Source organism: Peromyscus eremicus, chromosome 16_21 (genome assembly GCF_949786415.1).
Source record: "Peromyscus eremicus chromosome 16_21, PerEre_H2_v1, whole genome shotgun sequence".
Taxonomy (NCBI): Eukaryota; Metazoa; Chordata; class Mammalia; order Rodentia; family Cricetidae; genus Peromyscus; species Peromyscus eremicus.
In genome coordinates, this window is record NC_081432.1 from 7,557,074 (window position 1) to 7,576,203 (window position 19,130).

A 19,130-nucleotide genomic window follows, 5' to 3' on the forward strand; every position below is an offset into this window, starting at 1 on the left:
CCGTTTCTCTGCTTTCTCGGTGGCACTGCCTGGAGTCCCAGTAGGATTGTGCCTTCCCTGGTCCTGAAGAGGACATTGTCAGAGACTCTGCACATCACTTAGCAGATGAGATGTTCATATTGGTGGCCTTACATGGAGAGGTCCTGCCCTCACATTCATGACTTGGAATGGGCAAAGCCCAGACAGTGGCCACCGCACAGCACTTTGTGTGATTTCAAAGGAGTCTTAGCTCAGTAAAGGAAAGTGGGTTACGATTTCAGATCTGGGATCTGCCCCTTGACCTGCTTTGTGGGGAAACAGAAGGAGAGGGCCCGGCAGTAATGGTTACTTTAGCTCTTCTGCCCTGGTATGGAGTAAGGGGACACCACCACCCAGCCCATGATAGTCACTCTAGGGAGATCTGCCTGCCTGCCTGGCTTCCACTGGGGCCTTGGCGGGCTAAGAGGATGCAGAAGGGTTTACACCCAGACCAGGGTGGGCAGCCTACTGAGAAGGTTTCCCTCGCCTCAAGTCTCAGCCTTCATGTGCTTGCCTGCTCCTGTGAGTCCCGAGTGGCCCTCTGTGTGTTGGGTGGCCTGATTATAGCTCTTGGTGAGTCCCTGGTGGACCGTGTGGTTGCTGGTGTGAGAACTATCTCTGGACTCTCCAGCTCCACCGTTTTTTCTTCTGTGGTGATTGTGACTCCTCTAGGTCTTGCTGTGAAATACATCTATTTTCAGAATCACGTACAGTTAGATCCTCAGTCAGGGGCTTTCACAGCACCTTTGAGGATGTTTCTCTTTAAACTTTCTACCTCTCAAGATCCTGTCTTCCATGGATCCTACTTCCTGGCCACTGGCTACTGACCTACAGCAATTGTACGTGTGTGTGTGTGTGTGTGTGTGTGTGTGTGTGTGTGTGTGTGCCTCATGTCCATCCTGACAGGTCGTGGTGACACTTAGTGTCACAAGACAGGCAGCTGGCCTTGTAGAGGTGATGTAGGCCCACCCTTGACCCACTCTGAGGCCTGAGACCTCCTCCTCAGTCCCCTCTCTTGCCTCTGAGTCTCTGATCTGATCCCTTCAGCAACTTAACCAATTAATGAGGTAGATTTTAAGCTTATTTTTGTGCTGGTGAAGAAACTGAGGCCCAGATGTGCCCAAGAACACAGAGTCTGATATAACTGAAACAGGGCTAAACCTGGGCTAGGTGATTCTGTCTTGGGGTTTCACCAGGCAAGGCTGGGGACCCCATTCTACACTGGTAAACAGGATCTGAGTAAAACAACCAGGAAGTTCATCCCACCGTCCCACACCTACTATCTGCAGATCCTCCCAAAGTGGCAACTTCAAGTCAGCAATGGTTTATCACTTGATTTGTGGAGGTCCTGAATGCTCTACTGGTCCCCTCCCAGACTGTCTTCAAACCCTGCTGCCTAGGGTTTCCTTGTCTCTGTGCTGGAACAGAGACATCTCATGGGGACACCTAAGATACCAAGAAGCCTAGCAGACCCACAGAGCTCTCCCAGGAGTGGGAAGCTCATCTCTCTTGGGTCTTGTGATTCCATCAAGCAGCTTAAAAAGTTGATGGGATCCTGGACCATGGTGTGTCTTTGCACCATGGTGTGGCTTTGAACCATGGTTTGACCCCTAGACCTGGCTCGGATCCCATGAGACGCCTCCTTCCAGAAGCCACCTCACTGTTGTCCTTATTGCCTACAGGTGTCTGCACATCTGAAGCTGCAGGAGAAGGATGAAGGCAGACGGGAGATGGTGAGTGTGATGCTCCAAGTCACGTGTGGTCCAGAGTGTGATGGGAGCACATGTGGAGACCGGGGTGGGGAGGACCTACCTATTCCTCTCTTCTAGATTTTTCTCTGTTGATGTTCTTTGCCTCTCCTTGGGTGTGTATGTGGGAGATGGGGGCATCAGAAAGTGTGTGGCAGGGTGCAATGGCTGGAGTCCAGGAGAGATGGTTCTAGGGCTAGATTGACATGTAGATCCGGCAGTATGCAGCCTTAGCCCCGCCCCCCCCATGGCCAGAAGATGCCAGCCCCAGGGCCTGGCCAAGGGCTCCACCCCCTTGGGTGTTTAATACATTTTAGATTAAAATAAATTTTTGTGAAATGCTGACAATGGAGATGGTTTAGTCATTGGTTTAAAAATAACCCCCTCCACCACCCACATACCTTTGCAAGGAGAAATTGAACTCTTATGTGTTATTAAGCAGCTTTTCAAAAAGAAGATAAAAACATTCCCAGCCTATCTGAGACTCTTCTCCTCCCTTTTACCAGTTTTCCTGGCTCCCTGAACCCTTAAGGAACGGGGAAGGAAGCAAGCAGGACCCACCAGGAGCCCCAGGAGGTCATGCAGATCAACCTTGTTCACAGACTACCCTAGAGTGGCTCAGCCATCCTCCTCATTTCTGGTGCTAGTGCTCCTGGGATACTCTGTAGATGAATGTAGCAGAAGCCCCTCCCCCTTACATGATGTTATCTCTGCCTCCTGGTACATTCCAAGGCCAGGAAATGGGGGTAGTGCAGATGCCAGGGAGTTGCCAGGGACATCGATAGCATGATGTGAGATACATCATTTAGTTGGACATCATTAAATACTTACGTAAGGAAGTGGGTTTTCTTTGTTTTTTTTTTTTGGTTTTTTTTTTTTTTTTTTTTTTTTTTTTTTTTTTTTTTTTTATAATTCTGTTCACATGCTTCCTCCTTTTACTGCCTAGAATGTAGATTTAAGGCCGGCTGTGGAAAAGCAGCTCTGGACAGCCTGAGGGTTCCTCTTCCCCTTTCTCACAAGACCCTCACAGTCTTGGGATTCTCTAGCGTGGTAGTAGGGTGTGCAGTGCAGAGAGGAAGAACTTTCTTCTGAAGTGAAAACAGCTCACTGGAACTACCGAAAACGTTTCCTGCGGAATTCTCTTATTCTGAGATTCAGGGAAAGAAACTGACCATTTGTACCCGACGCAGAGACGATGTGGAAAGTTCAGGGACGACATGTAGGCAGCAGAATGGGGCTTGTGACCTTGTCGTGAGGGTGAGCTCCAGAGCCTCTGTAGTCGCCAGTCTTTTCTGAATAATGTGACTTAGAAGGACACCACCACCCATCCCCCACACCTGCACTGTCCCTGAGAAGAACACAAGAAGAGACAGTATAGGAGCTGACACTACACACACACACAACACACACACACACACACACACACACACACACACACACGAGGATGTGCTGAAATTCTAACCCCAGTACTTCAGAGTTAACAGGCTGTTTGCAGAGATGATTAAGATAACTCAGAGGTCATTGGGATGGCTCTGATCCAATCTCACTGTGTCCTTACAAGAAGAGGAGGTCGGCACAGAAGCATACTCGGGGAGAAAACACCATCTGCAAGCCCGGGAGGGAGGAGTCAGGAGGGGCGGGGAAGAACCAGCGCCACCATGCCTTGAGCTTGACCAACCAGCAGTCAGACTCTGAGGTGGCATTTCCAGTGTCTATGCCCACATGGGATACTCTGTCATGGCAGCCTGAGCTGACTCAAGTCAAGCAACTGTTGGGATGACGAAAGAAAGCTCTAGAAAGGAAAGAGAGGAAACCAAGCGTCAGAACACGGTGTGCCAAGCTGAGCCTGAGATGACCTGCACCAACGGACAGGGTCCTCCATCCTTTATCTGAGCCTGCCCCAGCACTTCCCTGCCCCTGCATCCCAACTTCCGCTGCTGAGAAGGAAGGCCACCGGCTGGAACAGCAGTGGGATTGGCAGAAGCCAGAAGCGAGTCCAGGTGGAGCTCTTGTGGCTCCTGGCGACTGATCAGATGACTGTGGTTGTTCCCGGACCACCTTCCATCCTTGGTCACTCCCATCCACCAGCCACTCAGGCTCAAGTCTTGAAGTCGATGAAATCAATGTGAATGCAGGATGGAGAGATGGAGGCAGGGCTATTTCTCCACAGCTGTGGCTCTGTGGCCAGCTTTGCCCCATGTGGACGTCATATGACTCAGGACTCTGAGCGGATGACCACAGTGAGGCAGGCACTTGGCCTCCCGTGCCATCTTTCCCTGTGATGCTGTTTGTTACTGCCAGAGTCTAGCTGCCGGTCCCTCTTCTGGGTGCTGGTCAGGCCTCAGGAGCCCGTTCTGCTGCTGCATCCTTTGGAGAAGCCTGGAGCCTTCTGGGAAAAGTCATAGTGAGGCCTCAGACTGACAGGACTCTTACATGTGCACAGCCTCCATCATCCTGGTCCAAGAAATGTGCCTCTTCCAAGAGCCAGTAACAGACGTCTCAAGGACAGATTTGCAGCGGGAGGCTCCCCTGACTCATTTCCCGGCAGCCCCGGCAGTACCTTGGTGAATGCCGTGTATAGCACGTGGAAGAACAATGGAATGGAGTGTTCTAGTACATCATGGAGTATGTTGTTCACAGACTCCCTTGTTTCCCAGAAAAGGCACCTTGGCTCTGAGGAGCTCTCTGGTACAGCTGCTTCCTTGAGAGGGAGGTTGCCATGGGCCAGTCTCGGGCTGCTGAGACCATCCCTAGACAGTGAGGTCCCAGGAGGACTTGAATTACAAGTGACCGTGGGGATGTTTTGCTTTGTTTTTTGTTTGTTTGCTTATTTAGGGAAACATATTTTTTAAAAATGACCCTGTTGTTGGTTTGTTTTTTTTTTTTTTTTTCTTTCTGACTACTTTTAAACCAAAACCAACCTGGATAGTATTACTTCTGAGAAAAGGCTGGAGAGAATGGGCCAGGCCTGATGGTTGTAGAAATATGGTCATGTGGCCAGAAGGACAGCCACCAGCTGGTGGCCTCTATTTCCACTTCCCTTCCATGACAGTGAAGAAAAGGGGGTGCACTTAGTGTAGGGAGTGTCCCCACAGAGGAAATGACCCCCCGCCATGCTGCCGGCTCAGCCAGCTGTCTGTAAGAGCCTGGAAACCTTGTGTTGGAAGACCAGCAGACATTGTGGCAAGAAGCAAAAATGCCAACAAGAAAGGCCCGTCCACTGTGGGCTGCCTCTCTGGTCCTTCCCGGACAGCCACACGGAAGCTGTTCCCAGGCTGACATCCATCTCTCGGAGGCATGGCATTCCAGAAGGAGACGGCAGTGCCGGGTTGAAGGCATTGGCAAGAAGAGGCAGAACAGGACTTGATCCCGGGTCCCTAGCCCCACACTGCACCTGCTCCCAGCCCCACCAGCACTGGGTTCCAGGTGGTTCTGCCACCCGAGTTTCAGTCTGTCCTGGCCACGCATAAATAATTCAGAAGTCCAGAGTGGAAAATTTTCTTCTTTATGAGTTCTCCTCCTCTTGGATGACCTCATCTCCCCAGAGAAGCCACTGGCCAAGGTCCTTCTGGTATGGCCACCAGGGACCGGCTGCTTCAGAGCTGTCCTGCCTCTGGGCAAACTCTGGAGGGAATCACTGAACCCCCTGGAGAGAAGCCTGGCAGGGATGTGGCAAATGGACGAGCCTCTGCTTCCCAAGAGCCTGCTGACCTGTTTGTTCCCTGAGACAACACTAGGTCACCGTCCCGGGACAAGCAGAGGACCCTGCACACAACTAACTGCCTGTCTCTATTCCCAGCCTTCCTCCCAGAGCCCTGAGCACAGGGTGACCTCTGTGTCACTTAGAACACAGATCTGTTTGCTGCCTTGAGCCACTCACCTGTTCATAGTCTCAAGTGACCTCCTGACAGGGCTAGTTCAGGGTGTGTGCTAGGGAGCTTGGAGGGAATTTGCTCACATGCTCCATGTGAGACGAGAAACATGGGTGATAACTGTTGGGGGTACTTACTGTGTGCCAAGTGTTCCAACAGGGCACTTTGCAGTCATTAACTGCATTTGATGGTCAGTGACCTGATCATCCATCCACTTATATGTTTATTAATCTATCCATTGATCAGATATTTATAGGACATTTTTTTTTGCACCAGATGTTAGGCTCAGCTTAGAAGTAAAGGATGACATTGAGTCATCAGCCGGAGGCTGAGTAAAGACTCCAGCCCTTGACTTGAACTCACAATGCTACTTCTTGCCTCTCAACAGTTCTGCCTGTCTCTCCGGCCAGGACCACAGGTCCAGAGAGGCAGCACCTGCCACTCACTTGGGATGGCCTGGGATAGCCCAGCAGTGTAGACATCTGTGTATGGACTAGTGAGGTTGTGCCCAGCAGGGCAGGGCATCCCACAGAGCTCAGCATATGTTCCTTATAGCCATGAGGTTGGAAGGGTGTTTCCTAATAGAGATATGGTTTTGTTGCCCATAGGTCAAGGAGATCCTGACGGCATTGGGCTTGCTGCCCTGTGCCAATACACGGACGGGGAGCCTCTCGGGGGGCCAGCGGAAGCGGCTGGCCATTGCACTGGAGCTGGTCAACAACCCTCCTGTCATGTTCTTCGATGAGCCCACCAGGTAAGCCTGTGTCTGGTGTCTGCACTGGTGACCAGGGAAGGACAGGCAAGAGTCCCTTCTAGAGTCTGTTCTGGGGTTCTTAGCGGCAGCCCTGCCATCTTGGTATGGCCTTGGAGGAGCTATAAGACACTGCCCCATCTGTGGGATGGCAGGACAAAGCCACTGGCTCAGAGGCTTGTGTGTGCTTGGATCGTGGGGTACTGAATGTGGAGAGATGGTCGGAGTTTGGAAACAGCCCCGTAGTGCGCATCTCTCCCTTGTTCCCGAGTTACCGGTGGTATAGTACCCTGAAGGCTAGTGTGGTGGCGTGTTCTGAGGAAGGGGCCTGCTGTGTTGTGTTTTAAGTACCCGCTTCCATTTTGAGTGGCTCACTGCCTTTGTGTGACCATGGGATTCCTGACTTCTGTCCTGGACACACCTGCTTACATCTGGGGAGATGCTGGTCTCCAGTCCTGACTCCAGAGCACACTGGTCACTAGTTAGTCAGCCCACCTTTCTTCCAAGCATGTTGTATTCAGGCATTCCCAACAGAGTAGGCCGGCCGCATGGGGTTTGTCCTGACTGACTTTATCCAGACTTGGTCATCTCCTCCCCACTGTGTGCTCATCTCGTGGATGCCCGCTGAACTTGAGAGCCTTCTCCAGCATCCCAGGGAGGGTCCACCTCCACCTCAGCTCCGCTGTGTGCCTGGCCCACAGTGGGTGGTGATTAGGAGAGCCTCTCACAGGCTCCCTGCCCTGGGGGACAGCGAGTGCTCAGGGGTCCCAGCTGTGACTCACTCCCCTTGTTGGGAGCTCCATAGTAGAATCAAGATGGGTTGGGAGTGTTCAAGCAGGAGAGAGGAGAATTCACCCAGGAGTGCCAGATCCTGGCTAAACCCTGCATACCTCAAGATGCCGCCTCCGCACCAAAGGCATCGATATAGTCAATAAAACCTCAGAAGGAGCACAGCCACAGCCCAGCCCACTCCCTCTAACAGCCCCCAAGTGGGCCAAAGGGTGTGGGATTGCAACGACTGACTGCCAGGCCTCACTGCTTAATTTGGAGCCCAGTATTTACCCAGACAGTTCTGATGTCTCTTGCCAAGGCAGGTGGGGAATCCCCTCCCCCATTCCACACCAGTCCTTCAGGAATCTGCTGGGCTTCCGCATTCTTGCCAGGAGTGACATACAGCACACACAGCTCCCACCAAAGTGCCGCCACCCTTGAACAGTTACACAGGCTGAGAAGAGCATGACCTTGGGGGTGCAGCCACAGGTCCTACGACATGCCCTCCCTCAGCAGTGACTGCCCAGTTCCCCCCAAGACCCGGAGCACTAGGCTTGTCCCTCACATTCTCAGCATCTCGTGGTGTCTTTGACTTACAGTGGCCTGGACAGCGCTTCCTGCTTCCAGGTGGTGTCCCTGATGAAAGGGCTGGCCCAGGGCGGCCGGTCCATCGTCTGCACCATCCACCAGCCCAGCGCCAAGCTCTTTGAGCTCTTTGACCAGGTAGGTACACGGGCCCCACCCTTGTCCATGTACTTGACCTCAGTCTCCATCCCAGATTCCATCCCAAGATCTCTCATGGGGCTGAGGCAGCCTGGGAAAATTAGATCCTGGATCCTTATTCTTTCTACCGGTTTTCAGGGTAATTAGCTGACTGGCTGGTTAACTAGCTGGTTGGCTGACTGACTAATGACTGACTGGTTGAATAACTTGTTGACCGGTTGACTGACAAGCTGGCTGACCAATGGGCAGGCTGGCTGACGGACGATTGACAGAAGTGAGAGCCTCCATTGATTTACACAGAAGGGGAGGCTGTGAATGATGCCTTTCTCTCTTCCTCTCCCTCAGCTTTATGTCCTAAGTCAAGGACAGTGTGTATACCGGGGGAAGGTCTCGAATCTCGTGCCGTATTTGAGGGATTTGGGTCTGAACTGCCCTACCTACCACAACCCTGCAGACTTTGGTGAGTAGAGCCCACCCAGCTGGAAGGAAAGGGAATCTCTCCCAGTCTTGTGTGTTCCACTGAGATCTGATGCCTAAGTCTGGAGTTACTGCCGTGTCTCACCAATGGGATGGGGCCATCCTGTGGTGGTACCTGTGAGAACCTCAGGCAGGCCTCTCTCCCAGGAGGACTTGTCCAGTGACCAGGCTCTGCCCTGTCTTTGCTTGGCCTTGCCCTCTGCCTCTTAGGCATCCCCTCTATGGGGACACTGGCCACTAGACTTAGGGCCAACGCTACATCCATGACTGCTTCTCTGTAAGCACCTTGCTACTCAGGGCCACTCAGAGACCCCAGCTGGACAACCCTCCTGTGTGGCTTTTCTCCTACAGCTGTATTTCTTTCAAACATCTGGCCACTCAGCTCCCAGGGCTCCATATGTCATTTCCCAAATTGTGTTCAGGGGTCCTTGTTCCTGGGAATGTTCCTCACCCACAAGAAGCATACTGCTACAAGGTGGGGAGGAGACAGGAGGAGACAGGTGAGGGAAAGTGCTGCGTGAAGGGAAGAACTGGGCATATTTAAAAGCCAAGAGAAAGATCTTGTTTGTAGCTGGCTCATTCCCTCCCAAGAGAATAAGAGAGGAGAGCGGGCAGTCAGTCCTGCTGAGCAGGGGAGGGGAGTGGAAGCCAGAGAGGAGGACAAGCAGGAGGGAGGATCCCATGGGTCGTGGGAAGATGGCAGGTGTCTGGTGATTTGAGGAGGCCCCTTCCCAGAGGGGTTTCTCTCCTCTGACGGACCTCTGAAGGAAAGGCGGGACCTGCAGCACTTAGAAGTAGTGTGAATACCCCCACAGAGTCCAGAGATGGACCGGCAGTGCTGGGGACTTACTTGGTGTGGCAAGTGACGCTTTTCCAGAGGGGCCCGATGTGTCCTGGCTTCAGCCTGGTATGCCACTTAGAAAAGGGAGTTGCTAGTTTGCTGCAGGGTCCAGGAGAGGAGGGGTCTTTGGACATCAGCAGCAAGGTCTAGAGATGAGGGCTGTGCTATGCGGGGAGGTGGTGGAGGAAGGAACCGGTCACAGAGGTCTCTAGACAACAACAAACTGTCGTTACCATGGGGTGAGTGGGGACCAGTCAGCAGCCACAGAAGTAGTCTAGGCAGAGGGAACTTTGACGGGGTCCAGGATGGACAGAGGAAGCAAGTAAGGAAAACCAGGGGAGAAGCTGCTTGCTTAGAGGTGAGGGGTGTGGCCCATGGTCCCCAGCCTCCGAGCAGTGGACCCTGTGGGCTGTGGGCAGTCCTTCCCCGTGGACCATTCATTGCCCCTTTTATTCAGCACATGAGCAAGGAGCCCAGCTTCCTCACACTCTAGCCCATGCTGGTCCAGAGCAGGCATTCAATGTACGGTGTACACATGGTCATGGCATAGATGCATGAGTTCCTTTCGTCCTGGGTGAGCCGACAGCATGATGCACATTTGTGTGTTTGCATTTCTGGTCTCCTGACACCATGCATGGCTTACTGTGGGGGTTGTGAACGAAGATTAGTCAATCAGCAACCCACTGCCGTGGCTCTCAGGAACCACCATAACTCATTGTAAAGCATTCTCATTACCGTATGGACCTTGCTAGCACAAAGTGACAGAGATCCTCGGTTCCCATCAGCACTGTCATGCTTCTTCCCAGGAGTCCCCGTCTCACGTCACCTTTTCTGTGTCTCCTGCAGTCATGGAAGTGGCGTCAGGTGAATATGGTGATCAGAACAGCCGCCTGGTGAGAGCCGTGCGGGAGGGCATGTGTGACTCTGACTATAAGAGGGATCTCGGGGGCGACACAGACGTGAACCCATTTCTTTGGCACCGGCCTGCTGAGGAGGTAAAGCAGGTGAAGGGATTGGAGTGGTCTGGAGATGGGTCCTGCAGGGTCCTTCCAGAACAAGGAGGATGGGCAGGAGGCTCACTCATCCCCTTCACTGTGTGTCCTCAGGACTCTGCCTCCATGGAAGGCTGCCACAGCTTCTCGGCCAGCTGCCTCACTCAATTCTGCATCCTCTTCAAGAGGACCTTCCTCAGCATCATGCGGGACTCGGTAAGGGTGTCCTCGATAGGTCTGTTTCCTCACACACGCACCCCAAACACACTTTGAGGTTGCTGTTCCTCAGTTTGTATCAGTCAGCTCGTACTGTTGTACTGCAGTAACAAAAGGCCCCAAGGTACCTGTATCCACAAGACCCAGTGTGTGTCTTGCTGGTGTCATGTATGTGCTGTGGGTCGAGGTGGGCATGGCCCCCATCTATCTTCTCACTCCAAATCCCAAACAAAGGATAACCCCAATATGGACATTCATAGAAGTGCTAGAGGAAAGGCAGAGGATTGGAATCATGCAGAGAGGGAGGCAGAGGATGATGCAAGTTTGCTTGTACCACCCGTCCAGTGGGCACAAGGCAGCCTGCCTGGGGTGGCTGAAGTCCAGTGTAGCCTCAGGGCCCTGATGTGGGATATCTGTAACTTACCATGCATGGGCCCATGCTTATCGCAACCCAAGCCACAGCTCAGGATGAGAGGCTCCAGCAGAGTCATCCCCACCATGGCTTTGTCTCCTCTGGAGGGAGACCAGCCTTGTTTGCCAGCTTTGAGAAGAAGCAACAAAGCATAGTGATCTGTTTCCGTGGTACATGACTTGACATGGTGGGGGGGGGGGTGTACATGCGGATGTGTGTGTGTGTGTGTGTGTGTGTGTGTGTGTGTGTGTGCACCTATGATTATTTCCCTGAAAGAAAGGGAAGGTGGCTCATATGATCTGCTGTCATGGGAGTCACAACCGATGCCTCCAGTGGTCTTGGGCTTGTTCTCTCACACCTGTGCCCTGGATGAGAGCTGTGCCTGCCCTTAGGTCCTGACACACCTGCGAATCACCTCGCACATCGGGATCGGCCTGCTCATTGGCCTGCTGTACCTGGGGATCGGGAACGAAGCCAAGAAGGTCCTGAGCAACTCCGGCTTCCTCTTCTTCTCCATGCTCTTCCTCATGTTTGCAGCCCTCATGCCCACGGTCCTGACTTGTGAGTGTCCCTTCCCTTCTCGCTGGGATGCCTACCGAGGCATGGGGGCTGGGGCCTTGTCTTGACCAGGCATGACTTCTGTAGCATACAGTGCCTTGATGCTTCAAACTCAACCTTTGTATGTTGACAAAACAGGTTGTCTTGTATTTGCTATTGGATAAGAAGGTATTGTATAATGAGTTGGGGAGATGGCTGAGTGGTTAGGAACACATGCTGCCTGCCCTTTCATAGGACCAGGACTTGATTCCTATCACCTATGTCGAATGACTCACAACCACCTATAAACTTTATCTCCAGGGGATCCAATGCCTCTGGTCTCTGTGGGTCCTTCCCCACATATGGCATATACTCACACTCACACATACTCATGAAAATAACGTGTTTAGTACAAATGATCAAATTTCAATGAAAGGCAGCTAGTCATGGTGGAAGGCAATGGAGAGAAATTCCCCAAAGTTTGCTCCTCAAGAGACCCTTAGATCGGGCTTGCTGGCTGTCCCTACCTGACCAGTGGAGTTCAGCTATTCAGCTGTGGCCACTCTGGGTGCTAGGTACAAAAGCAGAAAGCTAGGGGTTAGAGATCTGATGAACCCAGCAGGGATAGGGCTGGTCAGAACCATCCTGCTAGCCACCACGGGGACACTTGGTGTTCTCAGGGACATGGTCCACTCTGGATCTTCATGTGACCACTTGAATCAGTTTCATTTTTGCCACTGTGATAAAATATCACAACCAAAAGCAAATGAAGGAAGAAAGCCTTGATTTGGGTGTACAGCTCCAGAGCCAGCATCCGTAATGGCAGGGAAGGCGCGGCATACCTGCAGACACATGTCTGTCTACATGAAGCAGGGAGCGAAAACAGGAAGTAGGTTGAGGCTATAAATCCTTAAATCCCACCCTCCAGTGATGCACTTCCTCCAGCAAGGCTCTGCCTCCTAAAAATTCCATAACCTCCCCAAACAGCGCCACCAACTGGGGACCAAGTGTTCACATACATGAGCCTATGTGGGACATTTCTCATTCAGCCCACCCCGTAACTCTTGAGATTAGAGAAATGGCTAGTGATTTTCTTTTTCCAAACCAATGAATCTGGTTCCATCTTTTGTTTAAAGTCTGAGTACTGGAGTGTTGGCCCATATTGTGACATAGGTCAGAACCACTAGGACTCAGCCCAAGGCCCAAGGAGACTTGCAGAGTGGCCGTGCCTACACCCTGCACATGCCTAGACATGAGTACCCTACAGTGCTTTCTGAGTGTCAGCATATCTAGTACCAAGTACACCCCAGGACCCCATTTTACAGGTAGGGAAGACTAAGGACCAGAGATGCCTTGCTTGGTTGGCATTATACAGCTGTCTTAGAGGCCAAGCTCTCCATCCCTCACATCTGACTCTTTAGCTGTGCTCATCCAACCATTCTCTTCTCCCTTCATCTCCTAGTTCCCCTCGAGATGAGTGTCTTCCTCCGAGAGCACCTGAATTATTGGTACAGCCTGAAGGCCTACTACCTGGCCAAGACCATGGCTGATGTCCCCTTCCAGGTATGTGAGCCACTAGTGACTGGCCCTAGGGGACCGGAATTCTCCACACCCACAGAGCTGGGTGGGACTGGTTTCCACTAGTATTCTGTCAAGAGGCAAAGCAGAATTTGGTGGGATCTGTGGGGTCTGCCACTGTCCACTGGCGGGACAAGTGGAGCCCCCAGGGACACCGGCTCTGTCCTTTCAGATCATGTTTCCCGTGGCCTACTGCAGCATCGTGTACTGGATGACATCACAGCCGTCAGACGCCGTACGCTTCGTGCTGTTCGCTGCCCTTGGCACCATGACCTCCCTGGTGGCCCAGTCCTTAGGCCTGCTGATTGGAGCTGCCTCCACATCTCTGCAGGTACAGCCAAGGAGGTGCTGAACAGCACTGGGCTTCCCTCGGCCTCCTCGGTCTAAGGAGACCACTCCCCTCTGAGGCTCAGTGATCCCCATACCCTCGATTCTGTCTTGAACTTCCAGAACTTTTCACAAAGCTGTACTCATAGGGGAAAAAAATGACATTGCCCCAGTGGTCAGGATGGCATTCTTACTGAGAAGTAGGAGACTTGCAGAGTGGCCGTGCCTACACCCTGCACATGCCTAGACATGAGTACCCTACAGTGCTTTCTGAGTGTCAGCATATCTAGTACCAAGTACACCCCAGGACCCCATTTTACAGGTAGGGAAGACTAAGGACCAGAGATGCCTTGCTTGGTTGGCATTATACAGCTGTCTTAGAGGCCAAGCTCTCCATCCCTCTCTGCTGGCCCCTGTAGGTCCACTGGACCACTCTTTGGCACACCAGTGGTGGGTACCTACTCCTCACCTACCCTGAGCTTCATATCTTCTCTGTCTCTTAGAAACCTGGTCTCATCTCCAACTCCAGTTGCCTCCCTGTCCTTAACAAGCCAAAGCCACTTTAGGCTCTTGAGGTTCCAAGCCATGTTCCAAGGGCTCCTGGGTGCCATATACTTCCCAGTTCATCTCCAGTGTCCTCAACAATGGCTTCCTGGCCTCCAGGGTCCAGGGTCCTCACTAAGAGGTGGGAGTAGCCATGGTATCTGCCTCATGGCATTGTTACAAGAAGATAACACTCCGAAGAAGGGCCTGGGACATACCAGTCCCAAATCAGGCCCACAGAATAACATGTCACCCCCATGTAGACCTCCTATCTCAGTATAGCCCATGTACCCAGTCAGTGCCACCCAGACATCAGAACCATACTGTTTTCATAGATGGCTTTATCCCCTGTGTTGACCCCCCCCCCCCATCTCACCTTCTCAGACCCTTCTCTGCCTCTCCCCCAAGAGCTGTGGACCCCAGAGGGTGTATCTGACTGGGTGATGGATGTCCTTTAAGCTCATGTACATACAACATGCACACCACACACAACATGCACATCACACCTGCACCCTAGAATCTTTCCCTCGGAGTCTGGCCAGTGGGAACAGCTGCTTGCTAGCCTGCCAGGTGCTGCTCTTAGCTCTCAGGGACAGCAAGACTCAAGAGGAGGGGCCTTCCAGTGGGTCCCATGGGGTCCTTGAAACCTGGCTCTGGCATTTGGTGCCACTGTAGGTTGGTGACAGTATCTCTACCTCTAGGTGGAACCCCCAGAGAGGTGGCCCTACCCAATTGTCAGCATCAGCAACGGCTATAAATTCTCACTACAGCCCCTCAGAGACCATTCCCAGAAAGTGTTGGCCTCTGCCCTCAGGAAATAATGTTCATTTTCTTCAGTCCCCTTCCTCGCCTGGGGTTTCAGGGCCCCTCTTCAGGAGATTGACTTCTGGCCCTGCCAGAGGACATTCTCGGCCACCATCCTGGTCTTGGCCAGCTCAGTGAGACTCTAGCCCTTTGAGATTCCTCCTCTCCAACCACAGGGGATGTCCTCAGGGTCACGGGATTGGGTGGGATATCCTCTGCCCCATCTAGTGAGTACTCTTCATGTCCCTGTCTCGCTTCCAGGTCGCAACGTTCGTGGGTCCTGTGACGGCCATCCCTGTCCTGCTCTTCTCGGGATTCTTCGTCAGCTTTGACACGATCCCAGCCTACCTACAGTGGATGTCCTATATCTCCTATGTCAGGTACGTGTGGGCAGTGGTGGTGGGAAGGGCAGCCCCCGGAACCGAGTGAGTGGTGTTGGAGGAGGGACTCAGAACAACCACCACTTGGCTGCCCACTAAATCTGCATCCCGACTCCAAGAATATGCCTTTGTGTTTTCCTTAGTTTTGTGCCTCACCCTTCCAGTACACACAAGTGCATATCGACTCCTATTCTGAAGATGCTTTGGCATGCCCTCACATTCTGGGCATTTCCAAGGGTGTGCCTATATTTTATGTTAAAAAAAAAAATGCCACAATGAGATCCTGACTATAAAACGTAAACAAAGCACAACAAGGTGCACTGTGCCCTCGCTGACAAATCCCAGTGCCTTCCAGCTGGTGTTTTCTGGCTCCTTGGGTCCAGGGTCTACCAAAATCCCATCCCTCTGCTGAGTGGCCCTGCACACTGGCCGGCCATTCCCTGGGCGGTCAGTGTCCATCCTTAGGACTTGGGCCTGTGTCCTCACCCCCACCCCCAGCTGCAGCCATTTCCCTGATCACAAAGGTCCGCCCTGGGAACAAGTGCTGCTTTCCTGGAGTGTCAGCTTAGGCCCCCGCTACATTGTTCAGGAGAACAAGACAGACACAAAGCCCTTGTACAGAGTTTCAGCTGCCCGCGCGCTTGCCAATCCTGGGAAACCGGAGACCAGCGCCTTTCTTCTGAAGATTGGTGCTTTTGTCCTGCAAGACAAGACTGGACCAAAAGGGCTTGATTTAAATGCTCCGGTGTTCTTGCCAGGATATCCAACCCATAGCTAGACATAAAAGTGAAAAGGTGTGCAGGACTGGAAGGAAGCCAATTTTTTTTTTTTTTTTTTTTTTTATTATTGCCCGAATGGATAAAACACGGTTCATTCCATTTTACATTTTTCCTGGTGGCCTTGGAAGAAACAGGATTGGGAACAAGGGTAGGAGGGTTCTAGAGAGTTGTCTTAGGAAGATGGCTGTGAGGTCAGGAAGCAGTTCGGGGAAGGGGGCCCCTGAGGGTGGAGAGCCAGCAGAGTGACGTTCCGCAATGGATGCCCTTCACACCCGGCACTCCTCTCCCTAGATATGGCTTCGAGGGAGTCATCCTCTCCATCTATGGCTTGGACCGGGAGGATCTGCACTGTGACATTGCCGAGACATGCCACTTCCAGAAGTCAGAGGCCATCCTGCGGGAGCTGGATGTGGAGAATGCCAAACTGTACCTGGACTTCATCGTCTTAGGCATTTTCTTCGTCTCCCTGCGGCTCATTGCCTATTTTGTCCTGAGATACAAAATCCGGGCCGAGAGGTAAAACACCCGCAGGCCAGCAAGGAGGCAAAGCAGACATTGTGCCCAAGGGCACTGCTGGGAGGCAGCAGTGTGCCTGCTCCTGGTGACACAGACTCTCCCAACCCAACCTGGAGGCCACGCAGGTCGCAGGTCGGTGGTGACCAGTGTTCAGCACCTCTGCCCGCCGGGTTGGAACTGTTCTTTTCCTTTTCTAGCTTTAACTAGGAAGATGTAGGACGGTTGGAGTTTTTTACATGCAGGATTTAAAATACAGCTGGCACAGAGTGTCATCCTGCGATCCAGCTGGGGACAAGAGGCTTCCTCAGCAGACTCCTCCTGGATGAGGAGTGTTGGCCATGTTGGTCCCCCGGAGAGGTGGATATCTTGGTGGGGAAAAGTCCACACATGGCGGGACTCCGCTTGATGACTGTCATTTCTTATGGTCTCATCTTTCTAAAATTCGTCTCTGATGAGCTAAAGTTTATTTCTGATGAAGTCACCTTCCGAGCCAAAGTCGATAAATTTCACTCATTTTGAGAGATTGTATCTTTCCAGTACTTCTTGAGGACTGATTCAGGGTGTGAAAGGTGTGTTTGCTTAGAAAAAGAAGAGTCCCATATAGTCACCGAGTGGGACTCACAGACACAACCACAGAGGGTCAGACGTGGGCTCCAGGCGAGGGAGAGCACCACACCAGCTGCGCTGGGCCAGCAGGGACTGAGAAGGATGCCAACAGGGCTGAGGGAGATGTTGGCAGGCCCTTCCCGGACCTTCCTTTTTCATGTGCTTCTATTTTAAGCAACATAGATGATTTCTTCCTAGTTTTCTGGCCACTTTCATTTTGCCCAAGAAGTACGTAGATTAACTTTGTCAGTTTTTAAAGAACATTTTTCCCCTTTCTTCATGAATCACATTAACTACCTCCATTGAGCCTGGGAAGCCGGCCTGGGGACACATTGGGTGTGTCCCTTGAAATAAGAGGGGGAGGGAGGCCGTGGGGCATCGGTGAGGGGCAGGCCGGCTAATAGGAAGGGGAGGTGCCATGGATGTCCCCTTTAGGAAAACGCAGATGCTTGCTTCTGGAGCACTGCCACTCTGGGATGGAGTCTCCTGTGAAAGCCTGTATATTTGTATGGGTAGGTCCGTTTACCCCTGTGAGCCCCGGTTTCCACACCAGTAAGTAACTGCACTAGATCATGTTCTGACAGGTCCTGAGATCCCTCGGTCGTGGCCTTGAAGCTTTCATATCTTACTTGTAGGGAACGATAAGGGTCCGAATTTTACTTAACGCATGGATGTGCTTTGAAAATATTTAGAGATTCTTTTTATTTTTTTCACTCCTAGATCTTTTATAGAGAACACAATTGAAATGCATATTACAATGTAATTTTCAGTTTGCTTGTTCTATACAAACATGGCATTGCCTTCTAGATTCAGCTTTTAACCAGGGACACGATTCGCCTTTATAAAAAGTCTTCATTGAAAAAAAAAGTGTTCATTTAATTTCAAGATGTTAGGCATTACATCGCATCCAGAGAGGATGCCTACTGACTGATGGGAAAGTGTGCATTAAAAGGAATGGGAGTTGGGTGGTCAGATCTGAGACTCACACTGGGTGAGTATGGGTTAGTGTACTGGGTCATGCTCAGCAGGATCTGCCAGGAGCTGACTTTCTCCATTGAGACTGTTCTGCTGTCAATCAAAGAGGCAGAGTGGGCCATGTTTCAAATCTGGGAGAGTGCCTCACCCTCTGGAGGAGTTCTTTCCTGTCCAGGTTTCTCCTCGCTACTGTGAACAGCTTGTCACCATCCCTAAGTAAATGAGGGTGTGATGGGGTCCTTCCATTGGGTGGAGTCCGAGCTCATGATACAAGAGCTGGTAGGCTGCTGACGGGCAGGGTGACGAGGGCAGTTGTTAAAGAATACTGACCAGAACAGGCAAGGGGTCAGAAGTCACCCCACAGGACAGCATTGCTCACTTGTTCTGCAGACTTGAGGAAGGCTAACAGCCATACTAGGGGATGCTACATTCTTGTCCCTCATCCAGTGTCCGCAGGTGCCCTGGAGTGTGGCTCTGCTTACCACCACATATAGCCTGGATTCCAGAGATGCGGTCTGGATTTCTAGAGCATTCCCTTTTCTTCCTCTGTCCGTTTGTCTCCGTCATGGTAGGAGGTATCCGGCAGTGTGCACCCTTCCTGACACTGATGTTTAAGTCAGACTTCCCTTGCAATTGGGTTCCATGTGACTCTAAGGACCCAGGCCTTCCTTTTATCCCCAGTTGAGTTCCTTCAGTTGAAGGATTCCATCAGGTTAAAGGCTATACCACCTCCTCATGTTAGCAGAGGTAAAAACTGAAGTCCAGAGACAGCATTTGCAGGGACCTCGTCAGAGAGGGAGGCCTGCGGGGCCCTGCCGGGCTGAGGTTCAGAAAAGGCTGGGTGCATGGGTGGGGCTGCTGTCCTCTGTCCAGCCCCCTCTGCTGTCCATCCCATCCTGCCTCCTCCCCCAGCCTCTCCCGCTTCCTCGCTTCCTCGTCTACCCTTTGTCAAGAGAGAGTTGAACTCTCCAGGGATTCTTCCAGAGAGGAGGTGAGCCCATGAGCACTGCACACCGTAGGTGCTAGACTCTCCCCTCAGGTCAGAGACACTGGTGTCTACTCACTTGTGCTCGGGTGTCTACACATGAATTTGCACATACACTCATGGGCATGCTCGTATGTGCACACGCGCAGGCCTGCTCCCACACGTGACAGAGAGTATTATTCTGTGATTTTTTTTCCCTTCGTGTCGGTAGCACACCAGCCTCTGAGCCTTTCCCCATTACCTTTACTCCAAGGAGGAAAGAGAAAATTCATCCATGCC

The 19,130-nt window shown here is 52.1% G+C and overlaps 1 protein-coding gene across 1 annotated transcript in view; it reads left to right on the plus strand.

Moving 5' to 3' along the window:
• Abcg1 (ATP binding cassette subfamily G member 1) overlaps positions 1-18,787 on the plus strand; it is a 58,410-nt gene extending 39,623 nt beyond the window's left edge. Inside the window, exons 5-15 of the mRNA XM_059281635.1 lie at positions 1,701-1,751; positions 6,247-6,392; positions 7,760-7,883; positions 8,229-8,343; positions 10,048-10,196; positions 10,308-10,409; positions 11,214-11,382; positions 12,821-12,921; positions 13,109-13,267; positions 14,872-14,990; positions 16,061-18,787. Of these exons, the coding sequence (XP_059137618.1) occupies positions 1,701-1,751; positions 6,247-6,392; positions 7,760-7,883; positions 8,229-8,343; positions 10,048-10,196; positions 10,308-10,409; positions 11,214-11,382; positions 12,821-12,921; positions 13,109-13,267; positions 14,872-14,990; positions 16,061-16,289 (1,464 nt within the window). The 3' untranslated portion in view covers positions 16,290-18,787. The remainder of the gene's footprint in view (positions 1-1,700; positions 1,752-6,246; positions 6,393-7,759; positions 7,884-8,228; positions 8,344-10,047; positions 10,197-10,307; positions 10,410-11,213; positions 11,383-12,820; positions 12,922-13,108; positions 13,268-14,871; positions 14,991-16,060) is intronic.
• Positions 18,788-19,130: the final 343 nt, after the last annotated feature.